The sequence below is a fragment of the Ursus arctos genome, unplaced genomic scaffold (assembly GCF_023065955.2).
Source record: "Ursus arctos isolate Adak ecotype North America unplaced genomic scaffold, UrsArc2.0 scaffold_14, whole genome shotgun sequence".
Classification (NCBI taxonomy): domain Eukaryota; kingdom Metazoa; phylum Chordata; class Mammalia; order Carnivora; family Ursidae; genus Ursus; species Ursus arctos.
This window is the reverse complement of record NW_026622808.1, coordinates 20,348,670-20,366,262: the sequence shown is the minus strand read 5'-3', so window position 1 is coordinate 20,366,262 and position 17,593 is coordinate 20,348,670. Positions and strand designations below refer to the sequence as shown.

Sequence of the window (17,593 nt, the reverse complement as noted above, 5' to 3'; positions counted from 1 at the left end):
CTAGTTGATTAACTTCAGTAAATATTGGCTTAGGGCGTGGCTGAATACAGTGAAAGGACGGCCTTGAGCCTGTCTGGGTAAAAGCCAAGTTTTTAAAGAACAATTTGCAGCAGGCCTGGTAATGCTTAGCTTGACTACCTCTAACCCAGCAAACTATTCTTATACCCATTTTGACTAGTGGGGAAACTAGGACTCCCAAGTGGCAGGAGGTTCCCATCTATTTATCAGCCTGGCCAGGAGGGGGGGAAACTGAGGCTCCAGGGTCTCCTCTGCTGCTCCACTCTTAAAAGAGGTGCCCTACTTTGTCCTCAGATGGCGCAAGGATTACGGAGATGTCTTTCATCATGACCCTGCCCTTGCCTAAATTTCCTGGGCTGTTTCACCTCATTCAGCTTCAGGTAGAGAAAGAGATTAGGCCTTTCGCTTCAGCGTTTATTCATTTCGTTTAGAATTTTATATCCTTGTGGGTTTTTCTCATATCCTTGTAAAAAGTATCAAACAATACTGTAAAATAACACAAAATGTGGCAGAGGCTTCTGCAAGAACGCAGCCTATCTTAGGAACTCCCTTTGTCTGGCTTAGTCCTTCCTTTGTCTCTGGGGTTTAAAATTCACGCTAGGCTCGGTCCCTTCCGATCTTTCCTTGAGGACACCTACTGTGCTCTCCTCAGGCACCTTCTAGATGCGGGGGGGAGGGGGAGAGGCCCGGTTCTATTCGTAGACAAGGGGGTGAAAGGCACAGCTGGCTGTGGCCGAGAGGTTCCTGGGTCCACCACATACCGAAAGTCACCACGCGCCACCAAACTCAGCTCCCAGCAAAGACCCGCTGTCAGGCCGGCGTGAGAGCCGCTGAGAAAACGAGACGCTGGGAAGACCGAACGGCCAGAGAGGCCAGGCGAGCCGCCACCACTTCGGTCACGTGACCCGGTCTCGGCGGGGCCTGGGTCTCCCCGGTGCCGGGCCACGTGTTACAGCTGTGCCTTCCGATTGGCTCGGCTGGGCCAATTTGAACGGCGTACGGAAGCTGCCGCGGTTCATCCACGGCCGCGTTTTTTTTTTTTTTCATTCCCTCTCTTTGGCTCCCTCCTTCCGCGCGAGTCTCAGGAGAAGCCGCAGCGCAAGGCGCCGCTGCTGCCACCCGGGGCCCGGTAAGTGGGCCTTACCCGAAGCCCGACCAGCTGGGCCCGGGCTTGCGTTGACCCCCGCGGGGCTCTGGGTCTGCGCCGCGCGCGGCCCGTCCGTCGGGGCCGCGCCTGACCGGGAAAGGCCGAGAACCTGGTTTGGGCCCCATTCGCGAGGCTGCGAGAACGGGCCGGGGCGGGGGAGGGGGAAACCGAGCCGGGGTTAGGGGGTGGGGCCTCCGAGCCGGGCGAGACCCCTGTGCCTCGAGAATCGGGCCAGTGGGGCGGCTGGGGTCGGGCTGGAGGGGATCTGGGGGAAGCGCCTGGGGACTGCTTAGGGCCTGATTGGGGAGCATCGCGAGGATCGGGTGTGTGTGTGTGGGATATTTCGGCGGGGCTTTGGTTAGATCTGGTTGGGGGAGGTCTCATTGAAAAGTTGGGGGTCTTCTTGGACCCTGACGGGGAGGGGCGGCAGACTTCGTTCTAGAGGGCTTTCCTGGGTCTGACTTCGAGGCGTCGCTAGGATCCGTTGGGGGGAATGCCCCGGGAGGTGTTCGGCCTGGCCTAACTGGGGGAAGCTGCAGAGATCGGACGAAGTGGGTTTCCTCGAGGTGATGGGGGGCTTGGCCGAACTTGATTGGGGGAAACAACAGAGATCCGACAACAGGAGTTAATGCTGACTGGGGCAGGAGGTAGAAGGAGGGGGGAGACTTGGCCAGACCTGTTTGGGGAAAGCGACAGGGACCTGTCCAGTGGTCATCTTTAACGGGGTGGGCGGGCTTGGCTGGCTCTCATTCGGAGAGGCAACTCGGACCTGTCCGGAGATTGCTTCGGACCTGATTAAAGGCAGTCTCTGGATGGGGTCTGGCTAGGCCAAAAAGAGGAGCGTCTGGCATCCGGCTCAGTTTGGAGGGACGGATTAAGGGAGCTGGCAGGGATCGGGACGATTGGAGCACCTTGGGACCGTGCATCTGGGAGGCTCAGGGACTAGACCGAGGCAGAGGAGGAGGCTGGGATCTGGCGGAGCTTGAGGGCTGGATTTCGGAAGAAGAGGGTTCTTTGGGGACCGTGTCTGGACCAGGGAGACCACGGGGGCCGGGGCGGTATCGCGGTCTGGAGCAGGGCCCCTGGATGGAGAGGTGGCTGGGGCCTTGCTTGGCTGCTGTGAGACTGGCGGAAGCCGTAACTCCCGCAGCGGGGGGAGGCGGCATGGGCCGCCCTGGGACGAAGGCTCGGTGCTGGGCCCGATGAGGTCCCGCCGGGCCCCGCCACCGCCTCTCGCGGCCGGCTTCCATATCCCCCTCACCTGCGCTCCCGAGCCCGAGACTGCGCGGACGTGGATGGCGCAGCTGGCGAGGACCCCGCACTTGGGCTGGTGTGGATCGGCGGCCTCCGCCTGTCTGCCGAGGGCGCTCCCCTCGTGCTGCCACTGCAGCCACCTGCACGGGGGCTCAGCCCGGGTCTCACACGGGGCCCCTAGGACCCAGCGCTGACCCTGGCCCCTACCCCCGCAGCTCACCTTGCGCCATGGACTGGCAGCCAGATGAGCAGGGCCTGCAGCAGGTCCTGCAGCTGCTCAAAGACTCGCAGTCGCCCAACACAGCCACGCAGCGCATCGTACAGGACGTATCCTTCCTTCCTTCCTTCCTTCTGGGCCTAGGGGGAACAGGGCGGACCTCTGCAGCCCCTGAAGGCCAGAGGAAGGGGCTGACTCCCTAAGTCCCAGACTCTCTGATGGCAGGAGCTAGCTTTGGCAGAGAATTAGGGATTAGAATTCTTGGATCCCATTTCCAGAGGAAATGTGGCCCTGGGGGCGGGGGGGAGGTGGAACACATTTGGCTGGCACTAAGTTTTTGTTTAGGTTTATGGTTAAAATTTCTTTTTCCCAATTGATGCTTAAAATAAGTTAAAGTTTAAGGTATTTAAACTATCAGCAAGTTTTACTTGAAAATATGGGTTCCCTTCTTTTTTAAAAAAGCTGGCAACATGGACTGTTCACGAGCAGGACTGAGTAACAGCTGCCCTGGTCAGACAGAGTGGCTCTGTCAGCCTTCTCCGGCTCCGGCCAGGTCTCCTGAGAGTGGCTGGGAGGCTCAGGCGAGCTCTCCCACCCGCTGGATGACTTTGATGCGCCTGCAGTGCTGTGTTCTGGCATGGGGTTGACAGGTGGGGTCTCAGGAGCTGTCCGCCTGTTCCCAGTGGTCAGAGGGATTTCTAGCTATGTGACAGTAAGGGGACCCTCTGGGGAAGGCCCTTGTCTCCCAAGTCCCTTAACAACCTGGCAGAAACTCAAACAACTGAACCAGTTTCCCGACTTCAACAACTACCTGATCTTTGTCCTGACCAGACTCAAGTCGGAAGGTATGCTCCCAGTGCCCCTCCACTCAGGCGGGACCCCGCTTTCTCCCCGTGCTCCCCTGACCCTCCGCCCTCCGCCCCCAGATGAGCCAACTCGTTCCCTCAGTGGTCTCATCCTCAAGAACAACGTGAAGGCACATTACCAGAGCTTTCCGCCCCCCGTGGCCGACTTCATCAAGCAGGAGTGCCTCAACAACATCGGCGACGCCTCCTCCCTCATCCGCGCAACCATAGGTGAGAGCGGGTGGCGTCCTCAGTTCTTACTCTCAGCGAAGGAGCTTTTCAGCGTATTAGGGTATCGATTCACTGACTGCTGCAGTACCGGGGGTGGTAGTGCTGTTAGTGTTGCCATTTTACAGATGAGGACACTGAGGCACAGAGATGTTAAGGGACTTACCTGGTAAGTAGCAGAACTCAGAAGCGACCAGTGCAGGTCTGTGCTGTGAACCAGTCCCTCCTGAAACAGCCGTTCCCACTTTGGAGGCAGTCATGGAATATCCAGAATTCTGGTTAGGTCCTGAGGGTGTAGCACATTAGAAGACAAGAACCCCCCCCCCCCCCCCCCCCCGCCAATCCTGTGGAGTTCGGTGTCTTCAGCTAATTCTCACCAATAGTGATGAGGTGAAATGGGAGTTTGGTTTGTGTTTGGAACCTTCCTGACTCCCGGAGGGCTGCCTGAGCAAGTTACCAGAAAGACAACTGAAAATTCTCTAGCGATTTTACCTCAGGCCTCTTTGCTACTGAGAAACACCAACCTGGCTCTTTGTTACTGACTTGCTTTTTTCCCCCACCTTTACTGAGATGAGGTTGACATACAACCCGACTTACGTTTTTATTCCTTAAATTAATGTCGACTTTGAAAAGTTGCTTTTAGGAGAAAGTTGTATATGACTTTTAAATGAAGAGACATTTGCTTGCAGTAAAGGGAAGGTAACCTTAAATACTTGCAGTAAAGACAGAAAGATAGTATTAAATTTGAGCTAGATACTGTCTTACTAGAAGTGTTGATCTTGGGGCCTTCTACCCTTAGCCCCAGCGACACCCCCTGTGAGGCCAGCAGAAGGATCTGGACTTAGCGAGTTCACTAGATAGCCACGTTCTGCTCTGAGTGTTTGAATTGAGGTATTGAAACTTCCAGTAGTACTAGGGACCCATGCTTTCCCCCCCCTGCATTGAACCACAGAGAGGTTGGGCCATGTGGCCAAGGTCACACAGACAGGGATGGGGCTGGGACGGGGACTGCACTTGGAGTCCTCATAGTCTCCTCAGGCAGGATCTTTCCCGCAGAAGCAGGAGTTAGGGTCATCTAGAGTTGATGGGGGGGGGGCGGAGCGCAGCATTACCCCTGCTGGGGAAACACTGCCACCTCCTGGCTTCCAGTACACTCTCTGCGCCGCCCTCACCTGAATTCAGCTCAGCTGCCAGACTGCCTCTCGGCCCTCTAACTGCGCATGCCTATTGCGGGCCACTCTTGGTCTTCTGCTCAGCAGTACAAGTCTCCCCAGGGCTGCATGGCCTGTCACACCCTGCACCTGCCACCTCTCAGGCCTCACCTCCTAACCCCCAACCCCTGCCCCACTCCGTTGCACTTCTGGCTCCTCACCCATCTTGGAGCACACCAGGCCTGCCCTTGCCCCAGGCCTTCTCACCTGCCATTCCCCCTCGGCCTGGGATGCTCTTGCCCCAGGGAGTTGGATTGCTTCTCCCTCATCTCCTTCCGGTCTTTGCTTAGATAGCAAGGTATCGCCTGAGTGAGGCCTCCTCTGGCCACCCCATTTAAAATGGGCTGACTGGCTGGCTCAGAAGAGCATGAGACTCTTGATCTTGGGGTCGTAAGTTCAAGCCCCAAGTTGGGTGTAGAGATTACTTAAAAAAATTAATAAATAAATAAACTTAAAAAAAAAATAAAATTGCTGCCCTCAACCTCGACCCTTGCCGGCCATCTTCTCAGCTTTACTTCCCCTCTTAGCTTTTGGCATCTAGCCTCCCAGGTCTTTTGCTGATTTATTTTTACCTCGAAGCCTCTCTCACTGGACAGGCAGCTCCCAAGGGCGGGGATTTTGTGTTTAGTGCTGTGCTGCATCCCAGGGCCTGCAACGGAGCTGGCTCCCAGTAAGGCGCAGAGGATCTCGAAAGGAGTGTGTAGGGCTTCTGGGGGACAGTGCACGGACAGCCCTTGAGCCAGCAGAGCGAGTGCGCGGCACGCCCGCTCCTAGCACCCAGCCTGAGGCAGCGTCCTTTCCCGGCTGCCCCAGGCATTCTCATCACCACCATCGCTTCCAAGGGTGAGCTGCAGATGTGGCCCGAGCTGCTGCCCCAGCTGTGCAACCTGCTCAACTCGGAGGATTACAACACCTGTGAGGTAGGTGACCCGCTGTGGCCCACCTGGGTGGGACCTGGGACGGGACCGGGGTTCACGGCTGTCTGCCCGCTCCTCTCCACTCAGGGAGCCTTCGGAGCCTTGCAGAAAATCTGCGAAGACTCTTCTGAGCTCCTGGACAGTGATGCCCTCAATCGGCCGCTCAACATCATGATCCCCAAGTTCTTACAGTTCTTCAAGCACTGCAGCCCAAAGATCCGGTGGGCATGGCTCCCCGGGGGTCTGTGGGGGTGGGGGGGCCTGGAGGGGGCGGGGGCGGGGTTGACCCAGGCGTCCGCTCCCTGCCAGGTCCCATGCCATCGCCTGCGTGAACCAGTTCATCATGGACCGGGCCCAGGCGCTGATGGACAACATCGACACCTTCATCGAGGTGGGCTGCCAGGCCGGGGGTAAGCAGGGCAAGGGCCAGGGGCCCTGCTGCAGCTGATCCCACCTTCCCTGCAGCACCTGTTCGCCCTGGCCGTGGACGATGACCCTGAGGTGCGGAAGAACGTGTGCCGTGCCCTGGTGATGCTGTTGGAAGTGCGGATTGACAGGCTTATCCCCCACATGCACAGCATTATCCAGGTATGTGCCGCCAGGGCAGGCCCAGGCGCGCCGTGGGCCGGGTGACAGACGGGGAGGCGCCCCCAGCTGGGCCGGGCCTTAGCTGTTCTCCCACTCTGCCCTAGTACATGCTGCAGAGGACCCAGGACCACGATGAGAACGTGGCCCTGGAGGCCTGTGAGTTCTGGCTGACGCTGGCCGAGCAGCCCATCTGCAAGGAAGTGCTGGCCTCCCACCTGGTCCAGTGAGTGCCACTCGTGCCCTCCGCCCTGCCTCGGCCTTCACGCCTCGCTGTGCTCTGCCTTCCCTCTGGTTGTTTCCTGTGTTACCCTCAGTCTGTGTTCTCTATCTCCGTTCATTTCTACCTCCATGTGTGTTTATTTAGCAAGTGCTAAGATAGTTTTTAATGACTTAAAAATTCGATTAAGTTATAGGTGAAAAAAATGAAAAGTCAACAAAGGCTTCAGGCATAGCTGGATCCAGGTACTCAAAGGATGTAAAAGACATCTGTGTGGTCTCCGATCTGCACACTGTGTGTTGCCTTTGTCGTCGGGCACGACCTTCCCTCTTGGTAGTGCTGTGGCTTTCTGCGACCTTTAAGCTTAGGAACCTCGAGTAAAGAAATTCTCTCTCAGCCAGGATCTCCAGCCCAAGTCCTAGGGCTGACCCTCCTTGGCCAACTTGGATCACTTGCCTATCCTGGAGTCATGAATCTAGGTTTCCAGTCCCCAGGTGCATGGGCTTTAGGTGGGGAGACTGGCTGCCCTGCCTGTTTCCTCCTCTGACCTGCCCCATCCCGGGGACTGGCCATATGTCCTCCTTTCCTTACAGTATGCTAGGGATCGGCCACTGTTCTAAGTTATTTGGTGTATTCAGAGGTCTGGAATTCCCTGAGGGGCCAGGTCTGGGTCAAGAACCCTCTTGTGGAGCCAGGAGTGGTGTCTGCTTTGTCCCAGTCCCAGTGGCTAAGACTAGGTCAGGATAACACCCCTAAGTTCCATGCATTGCCCCTTGGCTCCTTGATGCTTCCCTCTTGGGGGCCCCTGCATGCCTATGCGCAGCCTCTCTCCCAACAGGTTGATCCCCATCCTGGTAAACGGGATGAAGTACTCAGAAATCGACATCATTCTGCTCAAGGTCAGTCAGGGCCCGCCGCCAGGCATGAACGGGCAGGTGAGGGCTGGGGCATTGAGGCTGGGGGCCCCAGTGGTGCTTAGTGATCTGCCTGGCCCCACAGGGGGACGTGGAAGAGGACGAGGCAGTTCCCGACAGTGAGCAGGACATCAAGCCACGTTTCCATAAGTCACGCACAGTGACGCTGCCCCATGAGGCTGAGCGGCCGGATGGCTCGGAGGACGCAGAGGACGATGATGATGACGATGCTTTGTCTGACTGGAATCTGAGTGTGTGGCCTGGCTGGTGGGGGCTGGGTGGGGGGTGGGCAGCAAGCCCAGGGGCTGCCTCTCGGGAGGTGATGAGAGGCCTACTCAGAGCAGATCGTGGAGATTCTAATCCTGATCTCTGATGCTGGGGGGGTACAGTCTAGGAGGCTGGCCGCCTGTCCAAAGGGCGTCCCTGAGCCTGCCCCCACATTTCCCCTCCTGTCCCAGGGAAGTGCTCGGCAGCTGCGCTGGACGTCCTGGCCAATGTCTTCCGGGAGGAACTGCTGCCCCACCTACTCCCCCTGCTCAAGGGCCTCCTCTTCCACCCTGAGTGGGTGGTCAAAGAGTCAGGCATCCTGGTGCTGGGCGCCATCGCTGAGGGTGAGTGGCCCACGGGCGTGGTAGGGCCTGACCTCGGGGCCCCGTGCTGGCGTGACACTGTACGGAGCTGGCCCAGGCCGGGCTGTCGTGTAGCCGTACAGCCCGGCCGACCCCAGCCGCAGGGTCTCTCTCTCCCCGAGGCCTGCTCGGCCCCCACCAAACAGCCCTGGGGTTTGAATCTTCCCCTCAGGCTCTGGGCCTGAATGGATCCCCCAGGCCCCACAATGCGAGCCCTCCCTTTAATTCTCACAGACGGCAGTTCTGTGAGGCGCTCGGCCCAGGTACGGCTACAGCGGCAGCAACAGGCAGCCCGCGGGGCTTAACCCGTGGCGGCGGGCAGCCTGGCCCTGCGGGTCCAGCACCGCCCGATGAGGTGGGGTGCGTAGATGGGGAACCTGGGGGGCGGAGGGATTTACACCACCTCCCCGGTCACCCGTGGTGCCGCTGGGTGTATGTGAATATGAATGTGTCACCCGCGTCCCTCGTGACCACCTCCGTGTCCAGGCCTGTCATGGAGGGTTCAGACCCGGCAGCAGGAGCCTTTGCCCTGGAGGGCTTTTACAGTTTATTTAAGGAAAGTTTACTTATATAACAAGCGCAGCGTGTGTTACGGTAACATTATGTGTGCGCGTGTTAACAGACTTCTTGAGGTGTCCGGGAAAACACTTAGAGGTACCATTTTACCACGGATGGTAAAAATAGATCTTGGGTCTTGGATTATTAGATGGTGTGCTGTTCTCTCCGTTCTCTGAACAAGAGATATGTTCACAGCTTTTTGTTTGTTTTTTAAGACTTTATTTATTTGAGAGAGAGCAAGAGCGAGAGGGGTCGCAGAGGGAGGGGTAGAGGGAGAGGCAGAGCAGAGAGCCCAGTGCAGGCTCCATCCCAGGACCCTGAGACCAGGACCTGAGCCAAAGGCAGACACTCAACTGACTGAGCCACCCAGGCGCCCTGTTCACGGTTTAAAAAAAAAAAAAAAAAAGATGAAAAGTAGAAAACTCACAAACATCCAAAAAATGTTTCAAAAGAAAAGTACTCGGGGCACCTGGCTGGCTCAGTCAGTGGAGTGCGCGACTCTTGGTCTTGGGGTCATGAGTTTGAGCCCCACATTGGGTGTAGAGTTTAAGTTAAAAAAAGGGAAAGAGGGGCGCCTGTGTGGCTCAGTTGGTCGAGTGTCCGACTCTTGATCTCGGCTCAGGCCTTAATCTCAGGGTCGTGAGGTCAAGCCCCGCTTTGGGCTCCACCCTGGGCATGCAGCCTACTTTTAAATAAGTAATTAATTAATAAAATGAATAAAAATAAATAAAATATTTTTAGATTTTATTTATTTGAGAGAGAGAATGAGACAGAGCACAAGAACGGGGGAGGGGCAGAGGAAGAAGCAGACTCCCCGCTCAGCAGGGAGCCCGACACGGGGACTCGATCCTGGGACTCCAGGATCATGACTTGAGCTAAAGATGTTGCTTAACCAACTGAGCCACCCAGGCACCCAAAATAAATTCAATTTAAAAAATCAAAAGAAAAGTACTTCCCGTCTATTTTGGTCACTGTGCCGCGCGGCCATCTGTGAATTCACGAGTGACCATGACGGGGTGGCACCGCCGGGGGTGGGGGGAGGCTCGTTCTGATGCCGCCTCCCGTCCTGGCCGTGCCTTTCAGTTCCCGTGACGGAGCCATTCATTGTCTCTCTGATTTTACCTCTCAGCCTCGGTGGCCCCACGTAGGGGCCGCTGAGCTCTCCCCAGAAGGGCGGTTGTGGCTGGGTCCAGCAGGGCTCAGGCTTGCCCTTGTGCTTCCTCACAGGCTGTATGCAGGGCATGGTGCCCTACCTGCCTGAGCTGATCCCGCACCTCATCCAGTGCCTGGCGGACAAGAAGGCCCTGGTCCGCTCCATTGCCTGCTGGACGCTGAGCCGCTATGCCCACTGGGTGGTCAGCCAGCCCCCCGACATGCACCTCAAGCCTCTGATGACAGAGCTGCTCAAGCGCATCCTGGATGGCAACAAGAGGGTGCAGGAGGCGGCCTGCAGGTGACCCCCGACCCCTGGCCTCACAGCCCTCACCCCTGCCCCACCGGCTGCCTTCTGGGAAGTGATGACACTTGATGACCTTGACATCATGCTGATTTTTCACGTATTCGTACTGGCTGATCCCAAGGCTATGCCTTCCTCTCTCCCCTCCCCTCCCCTCCCCTCCCCTCCCCTCCCCCCTCCCATCTCCTCTCCTCTCCCCCTTCCCCTCCCCTCCCCTCCCCCCTCCCCCGCCCAGGCCCAGCCCCACCTGTGGCCACCCACTGAACCCCTTCCCCACTCCAGCGCCTTTGCCACCCTGGAGGAGGAGGCCTGCACAGAGCTGGTGCCGTACCTCAGCTACATCCTGGACACCCTTGTCTTCGCCTTCGGCAAGTACCAGCACAAGAACCTGCTCATCCTCTACGATGCCATCGGCACCCTGGCTGACTCTGTGGGCCACCACCTCAACCAACCGGTGAGACCCCGCAGCAGCTCCCTCTCTTGAGCCCCGTGCCCCTTTGCATCCAGTGACGTGGCGGCGACCCCGTGTCGCGCACCAGGGACGTGGCCGTGACCTCGACAGGCAGACAGACCCGGTCCCCGCCCTCGCCCTGCTCCCAGTCTAGTGGGGGAGACAGACAGTTATGAGACAGCGTGGTAAGTGCTGTGCTGGGGCAGCTCAGGGGCCTGTGGGAACCAGGAGGTGCTGACCCGGGCCCCGAGGGGGTGGGGTGGCGTGGGCGGCGCTAGGGACGCGGCGAAGGGAACGGTTGAGACCGGCCTGGAGGTCTGGTTGGATGGCAAGGCCTCGTGGGGCTCCATGAGCCACGGCAAGGCGCTCAGTGCTCAGCGCTCAGGCAGTAGGTGCTTCCGAGTCCCAGGGAGCCCTGCTGGTGCCAGGCTGCCAGCCCCCACCAGGGAGCCCAACTCCATGTCCCTCTCCAGGAATACATCCAGAAGCTGATGCCCCCGCTGATCCAGAAGTGGAACGAGCTCAAGGATGAAGACAAGGATCTCTTCCCTCTGCTGGAGGTGGGTGGGCTCCAGGCCTCCCCTAGTGCCCCACCCCATCCTGCCCGAATTCACCTCTCCTGCCCTCCTCCCCCCCAGTGCCTGTCATCGGTGGCCACTGCCCTGCAGAGCGGCTTCCTGCCCTACTGCGAGCCCGTCTACCAGCGCTGCGTCACCCTGGTGCAGAAGACTCTGGCCCAGGCCATGGTGAGCACCCCCCCACCCCTGCCCCAGCACCCGCTCCTCTGCCGCTGCCCTAGCCCGGGCCCACTCCCCTTACCTGCCCGTCCACCCCGTCCGTGCCCAGATGTACACCCAGCACCCTGAGCAGTATGAGGCCCCCGACAAGGACTTCATGATCGTGGCGCTGGACCTGCTCAGCGGCCTGGCCGAGGGCCTGGGCGGCCACGTGGAGCAGCTGGTGGCCCGCAGCAACATCATGACGCTGCTCTTCCAGTGCATGCAGGTGCGCGGGCCCCTCGCCAGCCCCCCGACTGTGCGCGCCGGCCGCCCTGGGCTGACTCACAGGACGTCTGGAGAAAGAGATCCGCTGGGGGGAAAACTTGTATTTATTTAAAAAAAGTGATTCAAATAAGACGTGAGTCAAATCTCATTGAATAAGCTAACAACGCAGAAAATTAAAAAGAAAAACGGGCGCCTGGCCCGCTCAGTCAGTGGAACATGTGACTCTTGATCTCAGGGTCATGAGTTCTAGCCCCACGTTGGGCATGGAGGTTACTTAAAAAAAAAAAAAAGGTAGAAGAAGGAAATAGGAAAGAAGCCGCTCCAGCTTTACAGATATGCGCGCGTGTCAGGATGGGCAGCAGTTAGCCAGGCAGGGATACATACGGTTCAGTGGGCCCCGAGTCCCAGATTTACAGACAGGGCCCGTGATGGGAAGTGACAGGGTCAGGCCATGCCCCAGGGACTGCTCCCCCAGCTGCCCTGCCCTTGAGGGATTGGGACCCCAGCCTTGCCACACTGCCCTGCTCTGACCCCCCAGGACTCCATGCCTGAGGTCCGGCAGAGCTCCTTCGCCCTCCTGGGAGATCTCACCAAAGCCTGTTTCATCCACGTCAAGCCCTGTATCGGTAGGACCCCCATCCTGTCATGACCCCATGACCCCAGCTCTGGCCTCAAATGATGGAGAGATGACTTTGGGAGGACAGTGACCAAACTGGGTCGTATTCGTACTGTCTGATGGGGTCTCCCGGCCAGGTCCAGGAGCTCACCCTGGCTGGCCTTCCTGCTCAGCACTCCTCCTTCTCCCCGCCAGCCGAGTTCATGCCCATCCTGGGCACCAACCTGAACCCCGAGTTCATCTCCGTCTGCAACAATGCCACTTGGGCCATCGGCGAGATCTGCATGCAGATGGGTGAGTGCCCTGCACGCTGACAGGCCCTGCACCACCTCCCACGCTGGCCAGTTCCCCGCTGGGGGCAGGGCCCGGGCTCTGACAGGTCCCCTTAAGAGAGCCCTGGGGCTTCTTGGGATCGCTGCGGTTGGGCATGCAGGAATACATCTCAGTCGTCTCCTCGGGGATCCTGCCATATGGCTGAAAAGGCATCTGTGGTTGGTTTTTCTAAAGAGGCTGAACAGCAGGCCTGTTCTGATTGGATTGTGTGTGACCTCCCACCCCCGTGCAGTTGGCTGAAAGGCCCACTGGGATTGGTGGGGAGATTTTGGCCGCTTCCTCCCTCCCCACCTATCCCCCTGCAGGGAATCTGGGTAATGTGGTCTAATCCTGGCGTTGAGCAGTGACTCCCAGGGGAGCTTCTTGTTTTTGGCAGGTGCGGGTCTGTCCCTGGTTGGCCACAGGTCCTGAGCTGGGCACCGGCTGGAGAATGTTCTTTGTTCCCTCCCTGGCTGCAGTTGGCCAGTGTCTGGCTGCAGCTGGGGGTTAGCGTGGGTGGTATGGGCTACGCAGGGCTCTGACTATCTGGTCCCCCAGGGGCGGAGATGCAGCCCTACGTGCAGATGGTCCTCAACAACCTGGTGGAGATCATCAACCGACCCAACACGCCCAAGACGCTGCTGGAAAACACAGGTGGGCACCAGGCCTGAGCAGCTGCTGCCCCTTACCTGGAATTGGGGCTCCCAGCCGGGAGGGTGGTGGTGAGGGCACCTTGGGAAAGAACCAGAGAAGGTGTCTGGAAAGACCCGGAAGGGGGCTCCTGGGAAGAGCCCCAAGGAAGATGCTGGCCTCAGGGGAGACCCTGGTTGGGCCTATTCCCTTGGGGCCCACGGGGCGGGGCTGGTGCCTCGTGCCAGAGGCCCCGCCACGTACCGTCCCGGGGCCGCTCGGGGTTGCAGGTCGCCTGACGAGTCCCTCTGCCATTCCAGCCATCACCATCGGCCGCCTGGGCTACGTGTGCCCGCAGGAGGTGGCGCCCATGCTGCAGCAGTTCATCCGGCCCTGGTGTGTGCCCCCCGGGTGGGGCCTGCGTCTGGTGGGCTGGGCGGCAGGGCGGGTGCGGCGGGCCTGACCCGTTCCCTTGCCTGTGTCCACCCCTAGATGCCTGTCCCAGCCCATCGCCTGCTGAGCCCCCTGCTCCCTCCACCCCACGTAGATACATGTCCCACCCCGGCCCCGCTGCCCGCTGACCTGCTGCTCCCCACTGCCCCCCACAGATGCCCATCCTGCCCCAGCCCCGCCAGCTGACTGCCTGCCGCTCACCTCCCCCACAGGTGCACGTCCCTCAGGAATATCAGGGACAACGAGGAGAAGGATTCAGCCTTCCGAGGCATCTGCATGATGATAGGCGTCAACCCCGGGGGCGTCGTGCAGGTTGGGGCAGCCGGGCTTGGAGGGAAGGCGCTGGGGCCGGGCTCAGGCAGCCCCTCACACAGGACCTGTCGCGTTTCAGGACTTTATTTTCTTCTGCGACGCTGTAGCCTCCTGGGTGAGCCCGAAGGATGACCTTCGGGACATGTTTTATAAGGTGAGCTCCTGCTTGGCCCTCATGTCGTCCTGGGAGGCAGCGGAGGGTGGTGAGCCCCTGGGGGGAGAGGCTGCATTCGGACCGCTCTGCCCTGGGGCGCGCCTCACCCCCTGCCTCACCGCAGATTCTCCACGGCTTCAAAGACCAAGTTGGGGAGGAGAACTGGCAGCAGTTCTCAGAGCAGTTCCCGCCTCTGCTCAAGGAGAGGCTGGCTGCCTTCTATGGGGTCTAGACGAGCGTCACGACTGCCAGGTGAGGAGGCCGTGGGCGGGGGGCTGTTGCTATTGTGGGGGGTGAGGGGTGCAGGCCCTCACCCCCAGCTCTCCCCCACAGGTTTCTGTCTGCGTCGTTGGAGGGGTTGCTGGGGAGCGCGCTGCGTCCAGAAGTCGCTGTGCCCTGGTCGAGGGGGGTTAGGGAGGAGTGAGCGGGACCCAAATCCAGACGCCTTCCCCGTCCACCTACCTGCCATGGGTGTGTGTGGCCTGCCGGCCAGCGGGCAGGTGGGTGGGGTCTCCACACTCATCCTACAAACAGGGGAGGGGGGTGGGACTTCTTGGCAGCAAGGGCCCCTTGCTCTCAGTCGGGGTCACCTCAGGCAGCCCACTTGGGCCAGCCTCGCGGGAGGGAAGATTCAACACGGCCGACCGAATCCGGCTTAGGATGAGGCAAGGGGAAAGCAGGCGGGGAGGGGGGTCCTTGTAGAGACACGTACACTCACATGTACACACGTGGACACACGCATGTGCGGCACTGCAGCCAGCCAGGCTGGGCCAGCCGCCCCACCATTTCCCCGACTGCATGGAGACAGTAGAATTAGTGAACCCCTGAGTTAACCCGTAAGGCCTTCCGTGTAACCTGCATCTAGAGTTTAAGAAGCTTCTGCTGTTTTGCCGGAATTGGTGATTGGGGAGGGCTGGGTGGGTTGGGGGCCTCCGCCGGGACCCTGGGGCGGGGGAAGAGGACGGCCGCCTCCGGGCCGCCCGAGTCAGCACGCGCACGCTTCAGACCTGCTCCGCACACTCCCTGCCAGCTCTGTGGCAGCCACGGCCTGTGTGTCCCCCCTCCTTGCTCTGTCCCAGCCAGAAGAGTGGGGACTGCCAGAGTGGCTGGGTCTGGCCAGAGGTTGCCCTTTCTCCCCCCACCACTGTGCTCCAGTGACTTTTGAAGACACTGGGCCAGAGCCTTTTTCCTGAAGAGAGCTGGGGGCAGCCAGAGCTGCTGACCCCGACCCCTGCGTCTCTCCATAAGCAAGTCTGTTTCAAGGGCAGCCCGTTTCTCTGTGCTTCTGAGAGCCCTTGTCTCAGGTTCCAGCCTGAGTTTTAACTTGAGGGCCAGGGCTGGGGCGTTTAATCGATGGGGCCAGAGGATGAAAGCTTATGTTCTGCCAGCAAGAAGGAAATCAAGTGTTTTGGAGGAGGAGAACATGGTACACCCCCTGATCCCACTCTTTGTCCCTGGGGCTTCCTGTTCATTGCGGCTCCCAGTGGGCTACAGGACCCCACCAGACAGGGGCATTGATTCTAGGGGACCTTCTGGGATGGGTTGGGGATGCAGTCACGGTGTGGGAGGCACCCCTAGAGGGGGGGACGTGGCTATTTCCCAGTTGGCCTCAAAACTGAACTGGGCCTCGCAGCCCCCTTAGTGTTTTCCTTTTTCTCCTCCCCTACTTTACTTTTCTGGGGGCTCCTTCGGGGGTCTTGTGGGCTTTGACTGGATTCCTACATCCAGGGGCTTGTTCTGTTCATCTCTGCAGGGCCCTGGACCCAGCCCCATCATAGCCCTGTGTCTTCCCCAGACAGGGTCAGGCCCTGCCTCTTTTCCGAGGGGCACTTGGTGCACATTCCGTAAACTCCGCTGGCTTTCCTACCCTGTGAAACTCCAGCAGGTCTCTGGAAGCCATTTGTTAAAAAAAAGAAAAAAAAAAAAAAAAAAAAGAAAAAAGAAAAAAAATTAGGTACCATTTAATTTTCTGGTAATCCAGTTCTTCGGAGCATCCTCTGCTGGGTCTTGGGGTGTGTGGATGGATTGGGTGTCTGATGGGATTGGTAACCCTTTCCACCCAGGATGGGGGGCTCCAGCCACCTTCAGGGAAGGGGAGCCTGGTTCTAGTTTTCTTTCTTTTCTTCTTCTTTCTTTCTTTTTTTAAAGAAAACTATTTAATTTTTTAATTTATTTTTGGTTGATTTTTGCACAACGAAGTTTCAGCTTCTCCACCCTCTCCCCTGCCCAGGGCTGCGGACCCTGACTGGCCTCGATCTGCAGTCCCTCTTTGTCCCACATCCCTCCTTCCCCCTCACCCTCTTCCTCCTACGGGCTCCAGGGTCTGTCCATTTGTTACTGTGCTGTGCTGGGGATTGGCGCCGAGGTGGCGTGAGATTCCACTTGTGTAGAACTTTGTTGAGTAAAGATCAGTTTCTTGTGAAACCCTTGGTCTCCATCTGGCCTCCTGTGTCCTTGGCTTTGGCAGTAGAGAAAAGATCTGGAGGGTGGCTTGGGACGCCTCAGAACTGGGGATGCACAGGACTCCGGAGATAATTCGGGAGTCGGGGAATCAGCATTAACCAGGCACATTTCTTGGGACCCCAAGCCTCTCACTTTTCTTCCCAGTAAAATGGGAAGATAAATGTGAACGACAAAGATTAAATGTGAGAACGTGATAATATACACGTGTCGTGTGTCCCCTGGAATGTAATTACAGCTCACTGAACGTCTTGAGCTCAATTTAAAAGGAAGCCATTAGTGTTAGGCCCAGGTTCAGGCTCCTCCCTCCCCCCCTTAGACTGCCTTAGACTAAACTAAGGGGCAGAGTCTTGCAGCGCTCTCATCTTTGGCTAACCTGGCAACTCTGGGTCATTGAGCAGGTTAGACATTTTTGTAGAAAGCTTAGCTCAGCACTTGGCCTAAGAGAGGTGTAGTTAAGTGTGAGCGATGGTTACTGAGGCAAATGAGAAATTGCTAAATTCTTGGGACACACAGCCTAAGAATAAAATCTTGTTGCAACCTCAACCAGGCCGAAGGTCCCCTGCATTGACTTGGGAAAACAAACAAAAAGCTGACATTGACATTTATCCAGCATTCATTCAACAAATGTGTACTTTTAGTGAGGGAATAAACTGCGGAACAGTGATGTCCCATAGATAAAAAGGCAGCGGGGAGGGGAGAGAGAACGTTGGGGCAGTGATCCTCTTTACAGTGGGGTACTGGGAGAAGGCCTTACTGCGAAGGTGATAACTGACAAAGAGCCACGTGGATATCCGAAGAGAGGCAGAACGGCAAGTGCTCGGAGACATATGGATCGGTTAATACTGCTTGGCTCGAAAGAGGCTTTCAGTAAATAAGAGATAAGGACGATGTTAGGTAATTCAGAGAATCTGAGGCCTCTACGGTGCAATTGCACGTTTCTGGCTCCGGAAGGAGAGGCAGGAGTTGAAATCCCTATATGGCCCAGACTGCGAACTCAGA

General features: G+C 58.2%; 1 protein-coding gene and 2 non-coding genes across 6 annotated transcripts; all 3 read left to right on the top strand.

Annotated features, from left to right (window-relative positions):
* Positions 1-1,029: 1,029 nt before the first annotated feature.
* Positions 1,030-16,555, top strand: TNPO2 (transportin 2). 4 transcript variants are annotated; one of them, XM_026488019.4, is made up of 25 exons: positions 1,030-1,147; positions 2,635-2,746; positions 3,406-3,481; positions 3,563-3,712; positions 5,734-5,840; positions 5,925-6,058; positions 6,147-6,228; positions 6,303-6,425; positions 6,530-6,648; positions 7,481-7,541; positions 7,642-7,807; positions 8,015-8,167; positions 9,971-10,196; positions 10,482-10,653; positions 11,124-11,210; positions 11,289-11,396; positions 11,497-11,655; positions 12,193-12,280; positions 12,466-12,564; positions 13,141-13,236; positions 13,533-13,608; positions 13,878-13,977; positions 14,057-14,131; positions 14,256-14,357; positions 14,465-16,555. In XM_026488019.4, the coding sequence occupies exons 2-25, from the start codon at positions 2,648-2,650 to the stop codon at positions 14,543-14,545; spliced, it is 2,739 nt and encodes a 912-aa protein (XP_026343804.1). In that variant the 5' UTR covers positions 1,030-1,147; positions 2,635-2,647; the 3' UTR covers positions 14,546-16,555. The 4 variants fall into 4 exon arrangements, with proteins under 4 accessions (XP_026343804.1, XP_026343802.1, XP_026343803.1 ...); XM_026488017.4 differs by having other exon boundaries at positions 14,256-14,383; XM_026488018.4 differs by having other exon boundaries at positions 13,503-13,608; positions 14,256-14,383.
* LOC113247224 (small nucleolar RNA SNORD41) lies at positions 10,252-10,321 on the top strand. Its single transcript, XR_003313203.1, has one exon. It is a non-coding gene; the product is annotated as a small nucleolar RNA SNORD41 (small nucleolar RNA).
* Positions 12,322-12,397, top strand: LOC130543675 (small nucleolar RNA ZL2). The gene has a single exon (XR_008959174.1). It is a non-coding gene; the product is annotated as a small nucleolar RNA ZL2 (small nucleolar RNA).
* Positions 16,556-17,593: the final 1,038 nt, after the last annotated feature.

Coding starts and splice junctions, on each gene's coding strand:
- TNPO2 (XM_026488019.4), top strand. CDS start 2,648: ATGGACTGGCAGCCAGATGAGCAGGGCCTGCAGCAGGTCCTGCAGCTG. Junction 6,059..6,146: donor CACTGCAGCCCAAAGATCCG/GTGGGCATGGCT, acceptor GCTCCCTGCCAG/GTCCCATGCCATCGCCTGCG. Junction 11,397..11,496: donor AGACTCTGGCCCAGGCCATG/GTGAGCACCCCC, acceptor GTCCGTGCCCAG/ATGTACACCCAGCACCCTGA.